Source organism: Microcebus murinus, chromosome 5 (genome assembly GCF_040939455.1).
Source record: "Microcebus murinus isolate Inina chromosome 5, M.murinus_Inina_mat1.0, whole genome shotgun sequence".
In the NCBI taxonomy this organism is placed as follows: domain Eukaryota; kingdom Metazoa; phylum Chordata; class Mammalia; order Primates; family Cheirogaleidae; genus Microcebus; species Microcebus murinus.
This window is the reverse complement of record NC_134108.1, coordinates 52,849,665-52,870,825: the sequence shown is the minus strand read 5'-3', so window position 1 is coordinate 52,870,825 and position 21,161 is coordinate 52,849,665. Positions and strand designations below refer to the sequence as shown.

Below are 21,161 nucleotides of genomic sequence, written 5' to 3'. Positions count from 1 at the left end.
CTAAGAATGTTGTAGTGGCTTTTTTGGATCTTTCCAAGTAAATAAATACATAAGAGAGTTGAGAGAAGCTCATTGTGAGACATGTCACTAGTCTTTGCAGATGAGAATACTTAACCAGACACATGCTAAATTGACTTAAGCATATTTGTACAGCTAGGTCATATGAAATTAGTAGATTGTCCAGAGCACCATTTTGACACTAATAACAATAAAATACAAAGATTTTTTTCTTAGTAAGAAGTATCTCTTAAATATTTTGTAGTATCTTTATTATAAAAAAATCATAAATTTTAACTTTTATTTTGTGAAAAAAGACATGGTTTAAACAAGCACTCTTTCAAAGATGAGTTCCAACGGACTGATGACCAAAAAAAACCAAACAAATAAAACAACACAACACACTCTCTACCAAAAAAACAAAACAAAACAAAACAAAACAAAACAAAACAAAACAGCTGGGCATGGTGGTGCAGGTTGATGGTCCTAGCTACTTGGGAGGCTGAGGCAGGATTGCTTCGCTTGAGCCCATGCATCTGAGTCTGCAGTGAGCTGTGACTGCACCAGGGCAACTCCAGCCTTCGTGACAGAGCGAGACCCTATTTCTAATACAAAACAAAACAACTCGAACAATAGATTATTTAACCTCAATTAACCCAAACAGAATTCTGTACCTTTAAAGGAAACATCATATGTCCTCTTGTTGCCATGGCAATGCTTAAGCTGGACACCACTTATTAGTGATGAAAATGCCAGTACAATCAGTCCATGTGAGTAGATATGTGTGTTTTACATACTACATGTAGAGAGCTAAACCTCATAAAGAGAGAAAGATGACCCAATGATGACAAGGTACCCTGAGGAGCAAGGAGCTTGGTCTAGGAGCACAGAGAAGACAGCTTACATAAGTGTGGTAGCATTAACCCTTCTCACACATCTTGGACATCTCCGCCCTTCCTCTCTTCCTATCTCACTGTGTTTCATGTTTGCAACCACATACAAACATGAAACCCAGTAAATGAAGCAATGGGAAAGTCAGAGTTAAATTAATTGGATTATGAACTATTGAATAAACAAAGAGGAATACATTTTCCGGGACTATCTTGTTACTTTCACCCCTTTAAATGGCAAATTAAAGTAGAACATGGTATCTGTGTAGCAAAGACTAGAACTCTTGCTATGGATTTAGTATCACATGGTATGTATAAAAATAGAGCACAACATAAAAAAGGGGAGCTGTTGTAATTTCACTGAAACAGTTCCTTTGACCTTTTTCTGAACTGTATTTCTGTCTAACCGAACATTTGCTGTGTAATGTTACAGAGTATATTTATAGCAATACTGTTCAGATCCTGATTCAAAAAAGAATTATGAGAAATACTGATAGGCATGCTAATGTTTAAATCAATTTATATATTTGGGTCAATGAATAAGTGGGATAATGTAAAAAATGCTTAATTAAGAAAATATAAGGTATGTTTAATTTTTTTATAGAGTAGCATTGCTTATAATTCTGTAAATATATACTAGGCAAAGTGAAAGCTAACCAAAAGCTACATGATATTGGAGACTATCATTGGATAATTTTAAATGTTCCTATGTAGAACCCTAGGACCCCAGCACTAAGAATAAGGCAAAAATTTTCACTGAAATGAATCATATTAACCAATCTGTGAAAACCTATTTGCAGTATTGGGTGGTCATCAGGAAGGAACCAGGGGATGGCAGGTTTCTCCAGCAAAGTAGGCAAGAATATAAAGAAGTGACTTTGGGCAAGTCACTACCTTCTCACCAACTGCAGGTGGACTCATCTGCAAAGGGGTAAATAGTAAGAGCTCCTGGGCCCAGATCACAGTTGTCAGGTTCAAATGCAGGAATGGATGTGAAGCTGACCTGCCTATCATAAAGCACTAGTCAAATGTTAGTTGCATTTTTCCCTCTTTTTAAAACACAGAGGCAATCTGGTCTACAAGCATGAACTTTGGAATCAGACAGGATCCCTAGGTTTGTATCCAAGCACCAACCCCTGAGGAATAGGAACAAGTGAATAAGCATCCCATAGTCCCAATTTCCTCTTCTGTAGGATGACATACCGCCTCTGTGGTGGACTGAGTATGGTCAAACTGCCCGCTTGCTTTCTCTCACCAGCCCTCCCTGTGAAGCCCCTGCGGGAAGATTCATGTCGCTTCTGGCAAGTGACTTCTCTGGCCCAGAGAACATGAGTGGCAGTGGCCACTCAGAGTGGGAGCTTTAAGAGCCATCTCGTGAATGTGCCACCACTGTCCTTCCCTCTGCCACGACAATGACAATGACCCAGATGGCAGCTGCACCTTTGGCTGAGCCCCAGAGTGGGGAGGAGCAGCCCCTGACCTGTATGTGAGCCTGTCAATCCCTTTAGAAAGTCACTATGGAATAAAATACCACAATTTCCGATTTCTCCTTTGTGCTGCTCTTAAAATCCCCTTTTGGTCCATAATGCATTTCTACGCCCAGACTTGGCTTTGGAAGCTTTCACCTGAAGCTTTCACCTTAAAAAATTAGGCCATTGACTTTTTGAGTTAAGACACTTAAAAAAAATAGAAGGTATAAGAGGATCACTCTGACCTTAATTCTGTTTCTTAAAAACAGGAGATGAAATTCCCATGTGAAAGATGCGCTCCCTATCTTAGAAGGAAAAAAAACATTCTTACCAACAAGGACAGGAAGTTGAGACAGAGAGAATTCTGCACAGGCCTTATTAAAATAACTTTCATCTTTAAGTCTTCCAACATAATTTAGTTGCTTTTTCACAGCTCGCTCTTCTTTGTTCAATTCAGTATACAAATGTTTGATTCTAACTGCTTCTTTGTGTCTTCATTTCCTCCTGAAGGTTTCTGAACCACGTGAAACTTATATGAGCTTTTATACAAGCTCATACAGCTCGTATTAAATGTGTATGCTTTTCTCCTGTCAATCTGTCTTATGTCAATTTAATTCTCAGACCCAGCCAAAAAACCCCAGAGGGAAGAGGTAAAGTTTTGCCTTCCCCTACACACCAATTATATGGCCTTGTAAATTCCAGCCTCTCCTGATTACACAATACTTTCATCCTTAACCTAATTTATCTGAAGCACATACAGTTACAAGATCATTTACATCAACATATGGGATTGCTGAATGTGTTTAAATTTCTAAAAAGTTACTTTGGTTTAAAACATAATTGGAAATACGAATAGTTCTTAGTTTATGTAATGGAATAATGTGTCTGCCTCTTTGCTATTTCACATGAATTTGTTCAAAGTTTTTATATCATCATTCTTACAATAATTCTTAAAATAATCTCAAGCATTTACTTCTTAAAATAATTTAGTTTCCCTCATTTTACTTACTAATTTTCAACATCTGTGTCATTACTGCTACTTAAAATGTTTTAAAACAATCTAAACTGTAGAAGAATCTTAGAAAACTGGCTTCTTGATAGGTGTGTGAATGAGGCAACTCACAGGGGTGTTGAGTGACCTCTTTTATTGTCAGGGGTAGTCTGACAATCACTTTTTAACCCTTGCCACTCACACTGAGATAATCAGCCAGTAGTAAAACATCCAGCAATTATTTTCTTACCATTGTTAAAAGAGTGCTGGGTCTAAGTTTTCACTCTTAGACCCATGAAAACAACAAAGCCAAATATTCACCAAACCATGTGGGCTCTTTTATGGTATTTTGGTGAGCCAGTATTCAAGCAAAATATATGGCAAAAGTAGTGAATAATTTCTGAAACAGAAATAAGAGTTCTAAAGTTGGCTTTTCGTTGATATGCAGTATAAGGAAAAAACTTTGGTTGTTTTTATTGTTATCTTTAGGTTGCCAAATAGTTACTTGCAAAGTTATTTTTCTGACCAAAGTTGCCATTTGTCTATTTCCAGTGACATCCATCAGAACCCTGCAGTATTATCAGTGTTGGCACAACTTACGAAGAGAGGACATGCTGGAGGTGCTCCGTAGAAACTGGTGTAAGCCGTCTTCACTGTCACTGGAGCTGGCTATGCTGTTCCGCATTTCCAGCATGGAGATCTGCGTGCAGAGGCTGAGCTGGTGTTCCAACTTTTTGGCCTTCTACAAAGCAAAGTTTTAAGAATCCTGAGATTTATGGAACTTGAATCATACATTTCCTTTAAGCAGTATGTAGTTTTCCTTGAAATAAGTTAGGGCATAAAAAAGAGAACCTGGTATAAATTAAGTGCCCAATAAATGTAAGCTATAATTTTCATTAGTAGCCATTGCTACAAATACATTATAAAAAATTTAATATACTCAATAGTCTATTTATTAATCTGAAACAATAAACACCAACTTAATTTGATAAACTGCTTAGATAACTTTGAAAGGGCACATACCCACATATAACTCATTGTCTCTGGAGAACAGTACTTATCACAGAGATGATGTTTTGTAAGTTCTCTTTTGTAATCATTTGAATTTCCTTCTAAACAAATATGGGAAAATTAAGATCAAATTGCAAGCAGTTGAAGATCTATGCAGCTCTGAAATTCCATACCTCACCTGTCTCCTGTGGGCTTCCAGGGAGGGTGCCTGACCGGCAAGCCATGAAGGACTGGAAGACACCACAGTCAAAGGCCAACTTCTTGCTAGCTGGGATCTGTCAGCCTTTCTCTCACTGCAGCCTTCCCACTACCCTACCCTCGTTGGCCTACTCCACCCTCGACTCCCTCACCATCTTCCTTAAAAGATTCTTTGGAAGAAGATAGCACCTCATGCCCATAAATGCTGGCCCCTGACTCCTCCCTAAATAATAACAGATGTAATCACTACAGAATACTTTTGTGCTCTTAAGAAATGATTCCTTGAACGATCTCTACAAGTATTCCCACTGCACTTAACATATGGCTGGTTAATGAAAATTCAGGAAAATATATATTCCATTAAGTGAGGTATACCTCACATACATATTTATTTAACAAAATAAACTTTAAAAAGCACTTACTTTATCATTTAAGGTGGGATCATTCAATGAGTAGAGCTTATTTGTGATGTCTTTTCCAATGAGATACCTAAATATTTCATATAGGAAAGGTTCTGATTCCAGAAAGTAAGTCAATCTTTCTCTTGACCAGCATAAAAATCTGCAATTATCATCTGCAATAATGGTGACCTACCAAAGAAAAAAGAACATCTATGCATATGAATTATGACTGTAGTTACTTGAGAAAAGAGAAGAATAGAATAATTTAGTAGATATTATCACAGTTATGATTTTTCAAATTGGGTAAAATAAAATCCAATGTACGTAGCATCTGTAACTATGTATAAAATCATGTTTAAAAACAAGCAATCTGCAGAGTAAATGAAAACAAATTCTCTGAGTTTTATTGTTGTTTTGTTTTGTGAGGTCTGGTCACAGAATGGTCACTGTGTCCATATGACTGATGTAGAATGTACTACATTGAGGTTGCAATTGGACATATGATTTATAGCAAAATACTTCTTTACACCCTATGTATTACAATGAGGTTTAAGAATACAGCTTCAAGCAAATGAACTGCGGTAAGATTAGTGAGGCAAGTTGTAGAGGAAAGATCTGCTCAGCTGACTCCAAAAGTACACACCAGAAACAGAGAATATGGCTGGTGGTGGCCCTTCTACCACAGGTGTTTCCAGAGCGTGACTCTTCCAAGCTAGCTCCAGGGTAGCCCCCTGGGGACATTCACAAAGACTCTTCAATTACCTCAGAACTGGAAACCATACCCTTCCCTTAAGTACTGTTAAGTATGAAAGCAGGAAGGCACTGTAACTGCACTACACAGAGCTCAAGTATGCCTCAAATAAATCCCTTCTCCGGAATGAGGGGCCATCCCTTCATAACTCAGCGCCAGGAAGCCCTTTCTCCTATGCAAATCCTCTTCCATCAGTTAATGCTCATCCTCCAAGCTTCACTATGGCTCTCTTACCACTAAATCCAACCTTATCTGTTGACATATCTGTCTCTCCTAGGCACTCTGATGGCAGGGACTGCATACCTTCATGTCTGAATGCCCACCTTCCAACATGGAGTGGTGCTCAATGCATGGTTATTGTATGAAGGAATTAACAAATGAGTACAAATACTGTAGAAGGCAAAAAACATTTTTACCTTCTCAACATTAAATCTAATGGCCATCCTAGAAGGAGATTAAAAAGGTTTGTTAAATTGACATGAAGTCCTATCTGGGCCTCAGAGCAAGTATTTCCAAAGGAACTCTTTTCCTTTCATTAGTCACAAAATTAAACACATTTCAAATGACATGGGGGTATTTATTTATTTATTTGAGACAGAGTCTCACCTGTTGCCTGGGTTAGAGTGCCGTGGCATCAGCATAGCTCACAGCAACTTCAAACTCCTGGGGCTCAAGTGATCCTCCTTGCCTCAGGCTCCCGAGTAGCTGGGACTACAGGCATGCGCCACCATGCCTAGCTAATTTTTTCTATATATTTTTAGTTGGCCAATTAATTTCTTTCTATTTTAGTAGAGGCAGGGTCTTGCTCTCGCTCAGGCTGGTTTTGAACTTCTGACCTTGAGCGATCTACCCACCTCAGCCTCCCAGAGTGCTAGGATACAAGCGTGAGCCACCATGCCTGGCCTAAGTGGGTATTTATGTCTCTTAAGAGAGGATATGAAAAAACGAGTTTCTCTCCTTACCTCAACAGGCTGAAATCTGATTCTGATCGTTAGCAAACGAGAGCATTTGGCTACCTTAAAAAGTGGGTCAATGTTCCTAGAAAAGTTTGTGCTTATTATATTAAAAGTAGAAATCCCCCAAATCAAACATATTTGCATTTAAGAAATGCATCAGCTGCTCTAAGATGTCATAAAACACTAAATTTCATTCAATGTGTCTATGCATGTACTTTATGCCAGTTCAAGGCACTAAGGTTACAATGGTGAACAAGAGAGAAAAGATCCTTGCCCTGTGAAGCTTACATTCTAGTGGAGGAAGCTAATAATAAATAAAGAAATATGACAATCTCAGTTGGCATAAGAGTTTTGACAACAATAGAACAGGGGAAAGTGGTAGATAATGACTAGGGAATGAGAGTTGCATATAAGGCCACTCACTTTGTAAATGTATTGTACTTGCAAACATTTAAGGTGCTTTTACATCTAACAAGTATGTGGATCCTCAAAAGTGCCTTTATGATAAAACAGATAATATTCTTCCTCATTTTTCAAATGTCAAATGAGAAGACCCAAAAATCTTATTCACAAAACACAAGTTAATCAGTGTGGTAGAGTAAGCTTTTGACTTTCAGTTCATATATACCTTCCCACCAGGTCAAAATCTACCCAATGCATCCAATATTCATCAAGACAATCACATAGAAAGCACCCTGGCCTAGTAACCACAAGGCTGGCTGCACAGTTCAGTAAGAGCCCCATATAATTCTCATACAAAGAATAGCTGAACGCTTGTCATGAAGCCTACATTCAAATGGAGGAAACACAATAAATAAAGAAATGTGATCAAAAATGGCAAGACTTATAGGATGAGGAGTACAAGCAAATCAGCCCTGGGGAATTCCCAGAAACAGTAGGCTATGAGTAAACGGAATGCAACTGAAAAATGTGCCACAGGAGTAACTACAGAAAGGTAAGCAGTGGGTCCTTGTGACAGCCCAGCCAGGCACCGAAGCGCTGAAGAGTTAGGAGAACTGAGGTCTCTTTTTTGTGTGAAGATGTCATCTGTGACACTGGAAAATATAATTCATGTGCAGTGAGGGAAAGAGTTTAAAAGAGGGGTTGAAAATCCTCCAGGAGAAGAAGAAATTGTATTTAAATGATACACAGGGCATTTAACTTCTCTTCCACCATCTGAATTACCTGAGTTTCCTCTGAGGTAAAAAAGTTAAATGCTATTTTTATTATGACACTGTAATAATTTGCTTAACAAATTCATTTTTTATTGCTAGTTGAAATTTACTTTGAGCTTGTTTAAATAATTACTGAATATAAATTTAGTAGCCATATTCAAGTAATAAGCTATACTTATAGTACATATGAGTAACTTACAGGCCCTTAAGAGCAAGGATTTAGTTGGAAGCCAGCAGTTAGTGTGCCAACTGATCTCATTTTACTTGATAGCTAATGCTTCATTTCTGCCAAATAGACAGTTTCAATTAATGATTTCCTGTCACAACAATCAAGTAAAGCATATTTTTAATGAAAATTTTTAATAAAGCAATGTAAGAATTTATAAAGTTCCCATAAAATAAATTTACTTCTTAAGTTATTAGGGTACTTCAGCAGTGCTACGCATGAGTCCTTGTGAAGAATTTTACTGAAGAGATAAAAGCAAACACGGCAATGGAAGACACAAAAAGATATCTCTGAGGTAGAGAATGAGACTAGGTGTTTGCAACTGGCTGTTCCATGATTACCTCAAGAATCAGTCCCTCCTTTTAGATTCCAAACCAATTCTACAGCCTGACATAAAAAGTAGATAGTGGGCTCCATCTCAGGAGAATGAGGGGGTGTCTGAGAGAATTACCACGTGTGCCAGAATCTGCAACAGCAGTCTGAGACTAGGAATGGCTGACTATCCTAGGGCAAGAATTTATTACTTTTTCATGCATCACACTGCATTTCACACACCAGAACATGAATATGTCCTAGAAGTGGTCTATTCAACTAATGCTTATTGAGTTCTCATAAGCACTAAAATAAAGCAGATTCAAACGTGGCAGATTAAATTGCTTCACAGCTTCACCGAAATACTTAACATTAAGATAATGTTTTCTTTAAATACCAGATAAAACTTAGTGTTCATTTATTTTACAAGAGCATAGGGACATATGCCGCCAAGACATTCCTCTTCCCTTAAAGTCAATAAAGCTTTGATTTTCCGTCCTTTGCAGCACCAGGACATCCTACCGGCTATGGAAAGGCAACAGTATGAGACAGAATATAAAAGAAAAGCTCGTAAATGATAAAGCTCACTTGATATAAAACAACTGCACAAAGAAGAAACCAAACACAAAAAACTACTTCTACCTTTTGTAATGATGATACTCAAGATTCTAGCAACAGTTATAAATAGCAACCAAAAAGAAAAATGGACTCTAAGCACCTAAGGATAACAAACTGTAAGTTCAGAATCTGTCTAGCTCTATCATGACGCCTATTACCATTATAATTACTACACATTTACCTGAGCAACACCCGCTGTGCAATCTCAAGAGACAATCACTGAGTCCACCTGCCTTTTCTTTCCTCTTTTTCATCCTATGATATAATTCATGAGCACCCTAGCCACAGAATGAATTAAAGAGAGAAAAATTCAAAGGTAGTAGGTCCTTGTCAGAACACGCCTAAGTGGTCACCGTCAGGGAGAGAGGAGATTAGCATGTAAAAAGCATGAGGGTGGAGAAAATGTGATCACTGACAATTTGAAGTGTCTTCCACCATTGGCATCGGTAGCAAGAAGTTGGCCCTGTGGCCGCACACATTGGCTCACGCCTGTAATCCTCGCACTATGGGAGGCTGAGGTGGGCGGATTGCTCGAGGTCAGGAGTTCGAAACCAGCCTAAGCAAGAGTGAGACCCCATCTCTACTATAAATAGAAAGAAATTAATTGGCCAACTAAAATATATAGAAAAAATTAGCCAGGCATGGTGGCGCATGCCTGCAGTCTCAGCTACTTGGGAGGCTGAGGCAGAAGGATTGCTTGAGCCCAGGAGTTTGAGGTTACTGTGAGCTAGGCTGATGCCACGGCACTCACAACAAAGCGAGACTCTGTCTCAAAAAAAAAAAAAAAAAAAAAAGTTGGCCCTGGTACCACATAGCATTTTTCATTTGGGAACTTTCTTCAGTAAGTGGCAATATATATAGTCTTACACAGACGTGTAGCCCCTATTTTTTACTGTTGAGTATCTGCCAACAGGAATGTTTTGTAAATAATCAAAGCACAATCTCTCCCGAGGACTTGTTCTGATAGAGTTGGCTCCAACTGTACAAGACACAGGTTTGATGATGCTAGAGTAGTTTTTATCCACTGATCAGGAAATGCCACACTGATTCTCTGCAGAGAAAAGCTGACTGGGGTTAGGAAAAGCTAAATACCAGTGCTGCACCCAGCTATAGTACCAGAGTTTTGGTCATGTTTTTGGAAACTTCACAGTAATTACTGGGAATAATTCAACTACCAAAATCTAATCCCTAGTCCCCAAGAAGAAAGAGAACTATAGCTAGTGGCAGGAATTTCCCCTTTGTTAACTTAATTATAAATGTAACTTGAAGTCCAGTGGAAAAGATAGTACATTTTAGTATTTCTGGCCTCTGAGGTTCTACTTGATTCTGAAAACAAAGGAGGTTCAGTTCCTACCTCATCCCCAAATGCCAGTCTCCTCAGGATTACATGAGATAATTATATAAAACCGCCTGCTGCACTACACGGAGAAATAGATGCAATAGACAAATATTGGACTTTGGAAGAAGAAACTATAAAAAAGTCAGAGAAAAAAGGAGAGAAGAGAGCGGTGGCCGTGTACCAGTTGGTAGATGGTGGTGATTAAAGATAAAATAAGAACATAAATCTCACAGCAAAGCTGACTCTCACAATGGCAAGGTGAGAATATAAATTAAAGGAGCCAGGATATAGCATTAGCTTTCTCCTCCTGTACTGTAAGCCCAGCCAGCTTGGGAACAGTGTTGTACACAGTGAACTTACATGGGACCTTCGAGTAAAATGCACACAACCTTAACAAGTTGCACAATTACTCAAGCTGGGTAGGAGTGGGACAGGGCTGAAACCACTGTCAATGAAATAAACTGTATGTCTGTAAATTTTCCCTCTTAGCTCCACTCTTGTGGCATCCCAAATTGTAAGGCATCTCAAAATGAGACTCTAAAATAAGACAGATTTTGCCTACAAGAAACACTGACATTTCTTCCTCTCAGGTAGTATCACCCCCTTCAATTTCATTTCCTACCTAAATAGATTTGCCTTCTTGCTCGTGAGCAATACTGTTCTCGGGATATTTTCTCACTGCTATTTATCCAGAGTCTGGGACTAAAGGAAACTCTCACCAATTTTCTTGGTTACCTTCTTACCAATAACGAGGTGTATGAATAAAATAGGAGGGCTGGGCACTTACAGAAAGAATGAGAACAAAGTGCCACACAATAGAGTAATTTTTTAAATTAAAAAAAAATCACACAAAATAGTCGAAATCCAATTATTACTACTATGAAGAACTTCATTCTTTACTCGTAAACATATTCATTAAGTATAAAAATGTAAAGTGCTGGGCGCGGTGGCTCACACCTGTAATCCTAGCTCTCTGGGAGGCCGAGGCGAGCGGATTGCTTGAGGTCGGGAGTTCGAAACCAGCCTGAGCAAGAGCGAGACCCCGTCTCTACTATAAATAGAAAGAAACTAATTGGCCAACTAATATATATAGAAAAAATTAGCCGGGCATTGTGGCACATGCCTGTAGTCCCAGCTACTTGGGAGGCTGAGACAGAAGGATCGCTTGAGCCCAGGAGTTTGAGGTTACTGTGAGCTAGGCTGACGCCACGGCACTCACTCTAGCCTAGGCAACAAAGCAAGACTCTGTCTCAAAAAAAAAAAAAAAAAAATGTAAAGTGATTATATTTTTTCATAAGGATGAACAAAATAAATTCCCTAGGGCAAAGCCAGTTTCCTGTTTTCCCTCAATAAAAGTAATCAATTACATGATTTAGGAACACTGATTACCTACAACTGACATTTTCCTTTTTTCTCATAATAAAAGCATTACATGTTTTCTATGGAAAAATCATAAAAATTCAAATAAGTAAAAAACTAAAAAAGCAATCAAACTCACAACCTAGAAATAACAGCGTTAACATTATGGCCAAATTAGGATATATCTTTCTAGAACTGTTTTTATGTATATGTACTTACACACTGTTTTTTTTAAGTTCTTAAAAAACTGGGATCATGCTATAATACCATATGGTAACGTCTTTTTTTCAATAAATCATAGCCACTTTTCTATTAATATCCTTTGGATTCTGCATGAGACACAAACTAGTTTCAATCTGATTAAAAATCATGCAAAAACATACCTGGAATTTTTCACCTTTGTGCATCTGAGTTGATCTAAATTCAGGAGAATCTATAAAGGCACAGGGGTAAATATTATGCAGAAAATGTCCTCGGTAGGAGACCTTCATTCTGATAACAGAAATTAATGTTAAAAAAATACATAATATTCCACAAATAACATAACCCTTAAAAAAAGCACCATAATCTTATGGGATTGTATTTTGTACTAAAGTTTTAAAGATTCCACAGATGACAGGCATAATTAAAAGTATTTCCTGAGGCATAAGTATTTCAAAAGATAATGTAAAAAAAAAAAGGGGGGGGGTCTAGTATTGACTCATACAGGTTCCTTCTGATGGCCAGCATCACTCTTATAAGGGGAGTGACCATAACATCTGTGACTCAAACTAGGAGACCTCTGAGAGGGAAAAGGGTGCTATTAATAATTATTCCAACACAACATAAACTGGCTCTCTCCTCAAAAAACTGAAACCAGAAGTTATATTCTTGTGATATTCAAAAATAAACAAATCACCTCTGAAGCATGCATGAGCTTCTTGAATTTTAATGCCTTGTTTAAACCTACTTCTATTTTGATTCATTAACTTTAAATAAAAGGTCAAAAATGGTTAAACACAATTAAAAATTCTGACATCTACAAGATTTAGAGCAGCAAATTCTTCCTAGCTTTCACATGTTGCTCTACAGCATTCCAAAGTACAGTCGTAAAATACAATTTCACCAACAACAAACTCTGTGACTGCTTCTTCCATTAGTTGGCAACATTGCCTTCCATTTATTTCCTTCCCAGTGGCCACAAAAAGATTTAAGGTAAACTAGGCATTTCAATCTTCACAGAGCACTTACTTTCCCTTCAGGAGAATACTCAGACGGTCATCAACTGAGGTTTTATCCTCTGCAGCATAAGCCTGGCCCTTTTTCAAGGTTTGGATCATGCAAAACTGTCCAGTTAACCTTCTGAACAAGTCTGGAGGCACTCGGAGTGGTTCAAACAATCGCCGGTAGATGCCACTGAGTTCCTTTTCAATCTTTACCTGAAATGCAGAAATGACCAGACATGCTGCACGACTGCAGCAACCATGAAACATGGACTTCTGTGGTCTAAACACGGTTTTGAGAATTTCAAATCTGTGATACATACCAGCAGCCTTCTGTAGTTAGGTCAAATGAATCTTACACAGAGAGTAAATGGTGATATAGGTTTACACATCAGATGCTAAAAGGGCACTTTTGCAGTTAAACTGAACTCTGAGACCATAAGGGGAAGATTTGCACTATTGATCACACTTCTTCCTGTGGGCTGTAATGCAACTGTTGAGGTTTTGAGTGTTGTCACAACATTCACCTTCCCAATCTTAGCACCTTCCATAAATAACACCAAACTTTCTGTGAAGCCTTTGTTTCACAGAGAGAAATTACATTAACTTTTAAATACCACAGCAAGAAAATAAACACACAAAATGGGAATCAATGTGGAAACAAGTTTACAAAAATAATACACACATTAAGCATTTTAACCCCATGCAATTATTATTTTATGCACTAATACAGGAAAACAAACATGTACAGTTGTAATCATTGCTTTACATTTACGTATTCTCAAGAAAAAAGTGTGTAAAAGAGTTTCAGTATAGCAATTTCATTCTAAGCGATAATGAATTCTGTAGAATGGAGAAGCCACTGGCAAATAAGGCTGGCAACTGGAGAAAGAGAAAAGCAATGGTGTAATGGCTGTTGTCAGATTCTCCAAGGCCCAGGTCATGCCCCATCTTCGGGCCCTGCATTAATCTCTGCAAGTCATACTAATTGGGTGGATAGAAAACTGTACTGCACTAGGAATGAACTTTGGTGTCCAAATCAAATGGACATCTGTCCCAGTGAAATTGCTGGCAGATATAGTACAAAGCTTATAGACCAGATCATGACAGCTGTTCCAACCTGACGTCACTCTAGCACTTGCAATGATCCTATTTGTCCTGCTGTTTCATTCTGATGAAATCCAACATTTATATTTTTTTTAAAAAGTAGGTTTATAGTCTGAGAAGGAATAAAAACACAGATACTAGGTGATTTACCCACTTGATGCTATGATCACATTGGCAACTTCTGAACCCTACATTTTGGGATGTCAGCAAGTTCTGACATTCAGGAATTGTAATCCTCATTTTTACTATCATCTACCTCCTCCACTCCAGAGCGCTGTAATGAACATTTAAAATAATTTATTCACAAATATGTTCCACTTCCTGCATGCACACTAGCCAACCTACCATAGCAATGAACATACAATTTTAAAAATCTACTGATGCATATTCATAATCTACTCATCCTGTATGCCTCAGCCTGAGTCCCAATTTCTTCATGAAGCCCTCTTAATTCTTTTTCTCTTTGAAAGCATCCACTCATTAAAATTTTTGGGGGGCACCTACTGTGTGCCAGACATGGTTGATAGGAACAGGGGATATCACCATCAGTGTGGTAGATTATATTATTGTTTCCAATTATCTGCTGCTCCCAATCCCTGTAAGAGGATTAAACGTCTCCTTATCCCACCCCACTTCCCACATTAAGCTTGGCCATGTCACTTGCTTTTACCGATGAAATGTGAGAAGTGACATGTTCCTTTCAAGCAGAAGTTTTAAGAGACATTGGTCTTTTCCCTTTTGTTTTCTTGTAATTTTCCCTCTGCCATGAGAACGCATGGCTCAGATAGAACCTGCTGCTTCAGCAAAGACCCTGAAATGAATCAGACCCATAGAATAATCACAGCCGACACACAGCTGCCAAAGTCAACATGTAAAATGGGTGAGAAAAAGAGCCTGTTGCTATTATACATCACTAGGTTTTTTCAGGTTGTTTATTATACAGCATCACCTAGAGAAAACTAATAGAGTAAAGCAACACAGACTGAGTTACTATGCTGAAGGAGGTGACAATCTAGTGAAATGTCTATTATATATATCATCTATACCATTCAAAATGTAATCTCCTATGAATTATCTTGCTTTCTAATAGTTTTCAATATGCAGGTCTGGCCTTGAACATAAGATTAGGGCAAGCATTGTATCTTTTACTTTACAGAATGTTTATTTGTGTTTAAGATAGTCAGTAGACATGTATGGAGTGATTTCTGGGAGCCCTCCTATTTTCCTACTCTATTTTTGTTCTTGGTATGATCTTGGTATCTTATTCTTGTATGGAAATACAAGATAGATCAGAGTTGAAAAGGAGTTAAACACTAGTGTTCTGGTAACAACCCACCAAAAATGGTTATTTCCTTAAATGAATATTTTAGGCATAAGAAAAAATATATAGCCATTACATTAAAAAAATAGCATCAACTATTTGTAAATCATTAGGATGTTTACATAAGTTGCCTATTAGTAAGTCATTTTATAACTAGGCAAAGATAGTGCCAAGTGGCATGTGGATATTAATAGATAAACAAAATAAACAAGTTATATGGCATTAAAAAGAAAATATTATTCACATTCTTCATATCCTAATGACTAAAAAAACTCATTTGGAGAACAATTTTATAGTACTCAAATGCTGCACTTTCAAGCATATATAAACACAAAGAAATAATATTAAAGGGACTAAAAATATTAGATGTTCATTCTAAGTCTAAACAAAGTACCTTTAAAAGGTTTTAGCTTTAAAATCACTTCCTTATTTAATCAATTTTAGCAATTACCGGTCTTTTCTTGTATAAAAGATATGAAAGATGCAAAAGGTTGACACCCAAAAACACAGAGTTCCAGATCATTATATCCAAGGCACATCGGTAGAGAGTGGCCCAGACGATATAAAGGACACATCCTGTTGAATAACAAAGTGAACATGTTAGATATGTAGAACAGCTTCAGCAGATAGCTGAACAAATTTGTTATTCTTTGTATATGCAGTAGTCCACCCTTTTCTTCTTCCAGTGGATGCCTAATCCTATTATATACACTATGTTTTTTCAACATGATAACCAAGATGGTTACTAAGTGATTAATGGGCAGGTAGTATATGCAGTATGGATTTGTTGGACAAAGGAATGATTCATGTCCAGGCAGGACAGAGCAGTACAGTGTGAGATTTCAAGGTACTGATCAGAACAGCTTGCAACTTAAAATTTACAAATTATTTATTTTTGGAGTTTTCCATTTAATATTTTTGGACTTCAGTAGACCTCAAAAAGCAAAACCATAGATAAGGGGGGGGGGACTTACTACTGTAGCACTCAAAAATGCACCTGAATAAATGAGTCATTAGGGAAATAATCACATAGACAGTAATTTGTCAATAATCATTGGCTAATAGATTCAATTGTTTTAATATTTTGATGTAAATCAATTTAACCTGCTTTACCAGGGTTACTGGGGCATATATATATATATATATATATATATATATTAATACATATTTATTTATTTAAACTATAGTGTCTGGGTAGTTGCTTTATTGGTCACAGCAAGTATCTTTTCAAATAATAATAGTTAAAACTATATAGTAAATACCTACTATATGACAGGCACTATTCTAAGTCAAATATATATATGAGACACACACACACACTCTCTCTCTCTCTCTCTCGCTCTATCTCACACAACCCCCCCAGGAAGTGGTATTATTTTTACCCTTACTCAACACGTGAGAAAAGGGAGGCAGTAAAAAGGTTAAGTCACTTGCCCAAGTTACTCAGCAAGTAGTGAAACCAGGATTAGAATCACAATCTGACTCCAAAGCCCACATTCTTATACATGAATGGATTTTCTGATATCTGAAAAATCTAAACAACATATGAAATCATATATAGTGTTACCCAAAGTAAGTGAGAGATATGGCACGTGAAAATCTATGTTCTAAGTTACTTCATATAGTACTAACTCAGTAACGAAGACATATTTTTTGGTATGCTATAGGCCTGACAAGGAATACTCTGAGCCCCTAATATAAAGCCCATCTGATGCCAGTTTTAGAAAAGTTAGATAAAATCTCAATTAGGTATCTTACCTACAGCAAGCATCACCCTAAGAAATATCATATGAAGGTGAAAAGTAGTTGGAATAATCAATCCGATTGCAAAACAAATATTTGCTATGTGAAAAACTAGATGATGTATCTCTCTCCAGTTTTCACAAGTGGTCTCATTGGAAGGCACAGGTATGATACTTTCTAACTCAGGTGTAAAACCTATGGCAGTTGATTCTGCCAATGGGCTGGATTCTGTATAATTCATCTTGAAAATTCCTGTAAAAACAAATAAACAATAGGACGATCAAAAAATGGCTACTGTATCTTATTGCCACTGTATGTGTTCCACCAAAATTATTTCTGTGAATGAAGTGTTGATAAACAGACTTCTCTAGTGCTTATGAATTAGATAGACCCATGTTCAAATCCCAGCCCTGTCATATATTAAATATATCTATTTCCTTACCTGTTAAATGATGATAATAATATCTCATTTGCCTTATGATTAAATGAAATAAAATATATAACATACTTAGCACAGTGCACTATTCCCTTACATATATGTACCTGTATATATGTATGTACACACATGTACATGTATATATACATACTTGGTGGGGGAAGGAGGAGTGATGGAATTAACTAGTCTAAAAGACAATCACCAAAGGTCATATACCACAGCAATTACAAAGTTATTTAGTATAGTTTTCTAGCATATTTCCACTGGTGACACTGAATCCAAATGCTGGAAAAACAACTAGAAAAACTAATTGTTTGAATACTCTGTAAAATATTAAAACCCTCATCTCTACTATTTGAAAGCTTAGAATATGTAGAAGATTCTATTTTTATACCATCATTAAATCACTGTATCATAGATACATACATAATATAACATAAATGTACACAATATATAATCATATACATTATTCTAAACATTTATATATACACAGAGATGTAACATTTAAACTTTCTCTTATTGTATAATTTAAATCTTTATTTGCCATAATAATTCTAGTTGGTAGCATCTCACAAATTAAAAAGTACTTAACTTCCAGTTTACTTATATGTAGGAAAGGTCATGAATATGCATTTGACTATTTAATATTACAATCCATAACAAATACATTTCAAAGAATATACATTTTACACATGCTTACATAAAATTTAACATAAAGTGGTACTATTTTTGGACTATATTACCTGTCCCCGGTCTCTTCCTTAAAATACTATTATTAATTATACAAATTATACAATAGGCCAAATTATACAAATTTGGTCTTTGACAGACACTATGTTGGTTTAAAGAATATGTGAATTATTCTGTTTCACGAAAAGAATTCTAGATGGGGACCCAAAATACCTTTAATTTAGAAATATGTATTTCTTTCAAAATAAGGTCATCCAATTAACCTTACTTTTCTATTCATTGTTTTTGACATACTAAAGGTTTCAGGTGGTAGAATAATTGGTACAGAATGGGCAGCTTGGAAAGATATTAACAGACAAATATGAAAGAATTCTATATCTCTTAAGATGATAAAAATACCCCTAAATTTACCAATTCAGAATAAATGATCAAGTCAATTAAAGATCTCTTTACGTAATTCTGAACTAGCTTATCAATATAATAATAGTTGCCTTAGGTACTGATTAGCTATAAAAAGGAAAGAAACATAAAACTTCTGCTTTCCAAATGTCTCAGTCAAAAAAATATAAGCCCATTGCACGATGGGGGGAAGATCATTATTTATTTTAGTAACTCCACTTATAAAAGTTTGCTTTTGAGGGTCAAATCAGAATTAATCCCATAACTTCTATAGGAAAGAGAACAATATTAATTTTCCTCTATCACTCATAAGCTAACATTAACTACCCTAGCATTACATAAGTTAATAATAACTACCATTTCTACATCACTTTACAATGTGCTCACACTCCCTTTTGTCCTATTTGTTCTTTTAACTACCCTTTGTCTTCTATGAGGTAGGGACAATGTTTATTCATCTATGTCGGGGGTGGGGAACCTGTGGCCTTGGGGCCACATGTGGCCTTCTGTATCCTTGAATGCAGCCTCTTGACTGAATCCAAATTTTGCAGAACAAATCCTTTTAATTAAGGGATTTGTCCTGTGAAGTTTGGATTTCGTCGAGGGGATACAAAGATTCTATGTATTTCCAAGGCCTAGCCTCTATATAAAGCTCTACTTTAGCAGAGATGAAAGCCATACTGAAGGGACATAAACATGACAAACACTTTGAGAAATCACTTTCTAGTCTCTCCACACCTCAGTAAAGACAGGGGAGCGCCTAGCCTTCCTGAGATTCAGAAGGTCAGCTTCCATAACCACAAGCCATCAGGAAGGTCACTTCTGCTCCTTGGCTCTGTTTCTACCTTGGAATTGAGGCAGCTAGACTAGATAGTCAAAAACTCTTTCAAGTTTTAATAGCCTATGGTTCGAATACACATTTACATAATAAATTAATCAGCACATATTCCCCCTTGAATCCACCTGATTTCACCTGTATTGCCTACTAATCCACTGTAGTTCAATTTCAGGCTTTTAAAATTTCTTAAAGTAGTACTAAAAGTACAAATTTCTGGTCCATGAAAAATGATAGGAAAATTATAATCTACTGACCCAAGAACCAGAAAATAGTAATAGCAATTTTTAAAAAGGTGGGATCATCCTACAATATATTTTGATGCACTACACCTTATTAAATGCATATTTGCACAGAGCTATATAAAGAGATATTTACATCTATATATACATCTATAAAGATATATATCTATATATAAAATTGTCTATTGTAAAAGACAAGTTACCAAAATATTGATCGGATCTTTCTGGCTTCAGCTTACTTTGATTACCACTTAAATGATTTAAGTGGCTTACACATAACCAACTATCCTTATACAAAGAATGAATGTGTCTAATGAGAAAGGTTATACTGGTAAATTGATAAACTTTCGGATTAATTTTGACTAATTTTTTTGCCAAATCAAGAGAAATTAATCTTTCATCAGATCCTCAACGTCTATACTAGTAAAGTCCTTTTTATCTATTGGTCTTCAAATAGGTGTTTGCAGAGCTAAATAGGTAAATGATGAAATTAACATTAAGTTTTCCCCAAACTACAAAAATGATGAAGATAACAGCAATGAGCAAAAGTCGTGCTAGTAAACTTAATTCATTCTGTAATTCTAACGGAATCTTTGCACACCTTTGGAATAGCAAATGGCATTACGTTGCTAAGTCTTTTCGCACTTATTGATGCTTCAATGCATGCAGTTTCCGCGACTTGTAAGGCCAACGACGACAGGCTTTCCCAAAGGTTCTGGGAACAAGGGTGCGGACGGGTGGCGAGGACCACGGTCCCCAGCCATCTGCTCTCCCCTGGGACCCCACTCACCTCGCTCCTTAAAGAAGGACGGTGTCAACTGTCCTCCTGGACCTACACTCCCAGCGCGGAGCTGGGTGGGCGACACCGTGCGCCCGGCCGCACTCAGCCTCCGCGCGGGACCTGGTGGCCCTACAGTGCGCGAGGGGGAGCCGCGATGTGGTCGGGGGCCGGGAGCCCCGGGAACCCAGCGGAGAGGAGAGAGGCCGAGCTCACCAAAGGGCTTCCTCGCTGCAGAGCGCGGGAGCCGGCACCCGATGGGACCGATCGCTGGGGACGCTGGTGCTGCCCGACCCGAGCTGCGGCAGCCGACCCTGAGGGTCTGTGGCCGTGGCGCGCAGACCGGCGAGAAAGGCGGCCTCCAAGGGCAGGAGCCTCGCGAGGGCGCGGCCAGCGAGGAGGGGCAGAGGGCGGCGCCCCCCGCCGCCGAGGCGCGGAGGACAGGCAGCCGCCGCCAGGGCCCGCAAAGTTGCTCCCAACGGAGCGGGGATCCAACTTTCGCTTCCCAATATAGCCCGGGCAGCGCGCGCGGAGAGCCCGCGGCAGCTGCGCCTCCCGCTCCTTACCTGGCTTGTCCCGGGCAGGGAGCCTGGACGGCGCTGGCCGAAGTTTGGGGCGGCAGCGACGGGGCGCGGGACGCGGAGGCGGCTGCTCGACGTGAGCTGGGTCGCGCCAGCCCCGGCAGGTCGGCGGGTCCGGACGCCGAGAGCCCGGC

General features: G+C 38.0%; 1 protein-coding gene across 2 annotated transcripts in view; it reads right to left on the bottom strand.

The window, feature by feature from the left end:
* The window catches only part of POPDC1 (popeye domain cAMP effector 1), a 39,512-nt gene extending 18,360 nt beyond the window's left edge, over positions 1–21,152 (bottom strand). Inside the window, exons 1-7 of one of the 2 annotated variants that reach the window (XM_012753258.2) lie at positions 21,013–21,152; positions 17,082–17,318; positions 15,775–15,899; positions 12,924–13,111; positions 12,077–12,185; positions 4,979–5,146; positions 3,948–4,089 (exon numbers count right to left, since the gene is read on the bottom strand). In XM_012753258.2, coding sequence (XP_012608712.2) covers positions 3,948–4,089; positions 4,979–5,146; positions 12,077–12,185; positions 12,924–13,111; positions 15,775–15,899; positions 17,082–17,307 — 958 coding nt within the window. In that variant the 5' untranslated portion in view covers positions 17,308–17,318; positions 21,013–21,152. Of the gene's footprint in view, positions 1–3,947; positions 4,090–4,978; positions 5,147–12,076; positions 12,186–12,923; positions 13,112–15,774; positions 15,900–17,081; positions 17,319–20,458; positions 20,729–21,012 lie in introns of those variants that run through there. The other variant, XM_012753259.3, reaches the window with a different exon arrangement.
* Between the last annotated feature and the right edge of the window lie 9 nt (positions 21,153–21,161).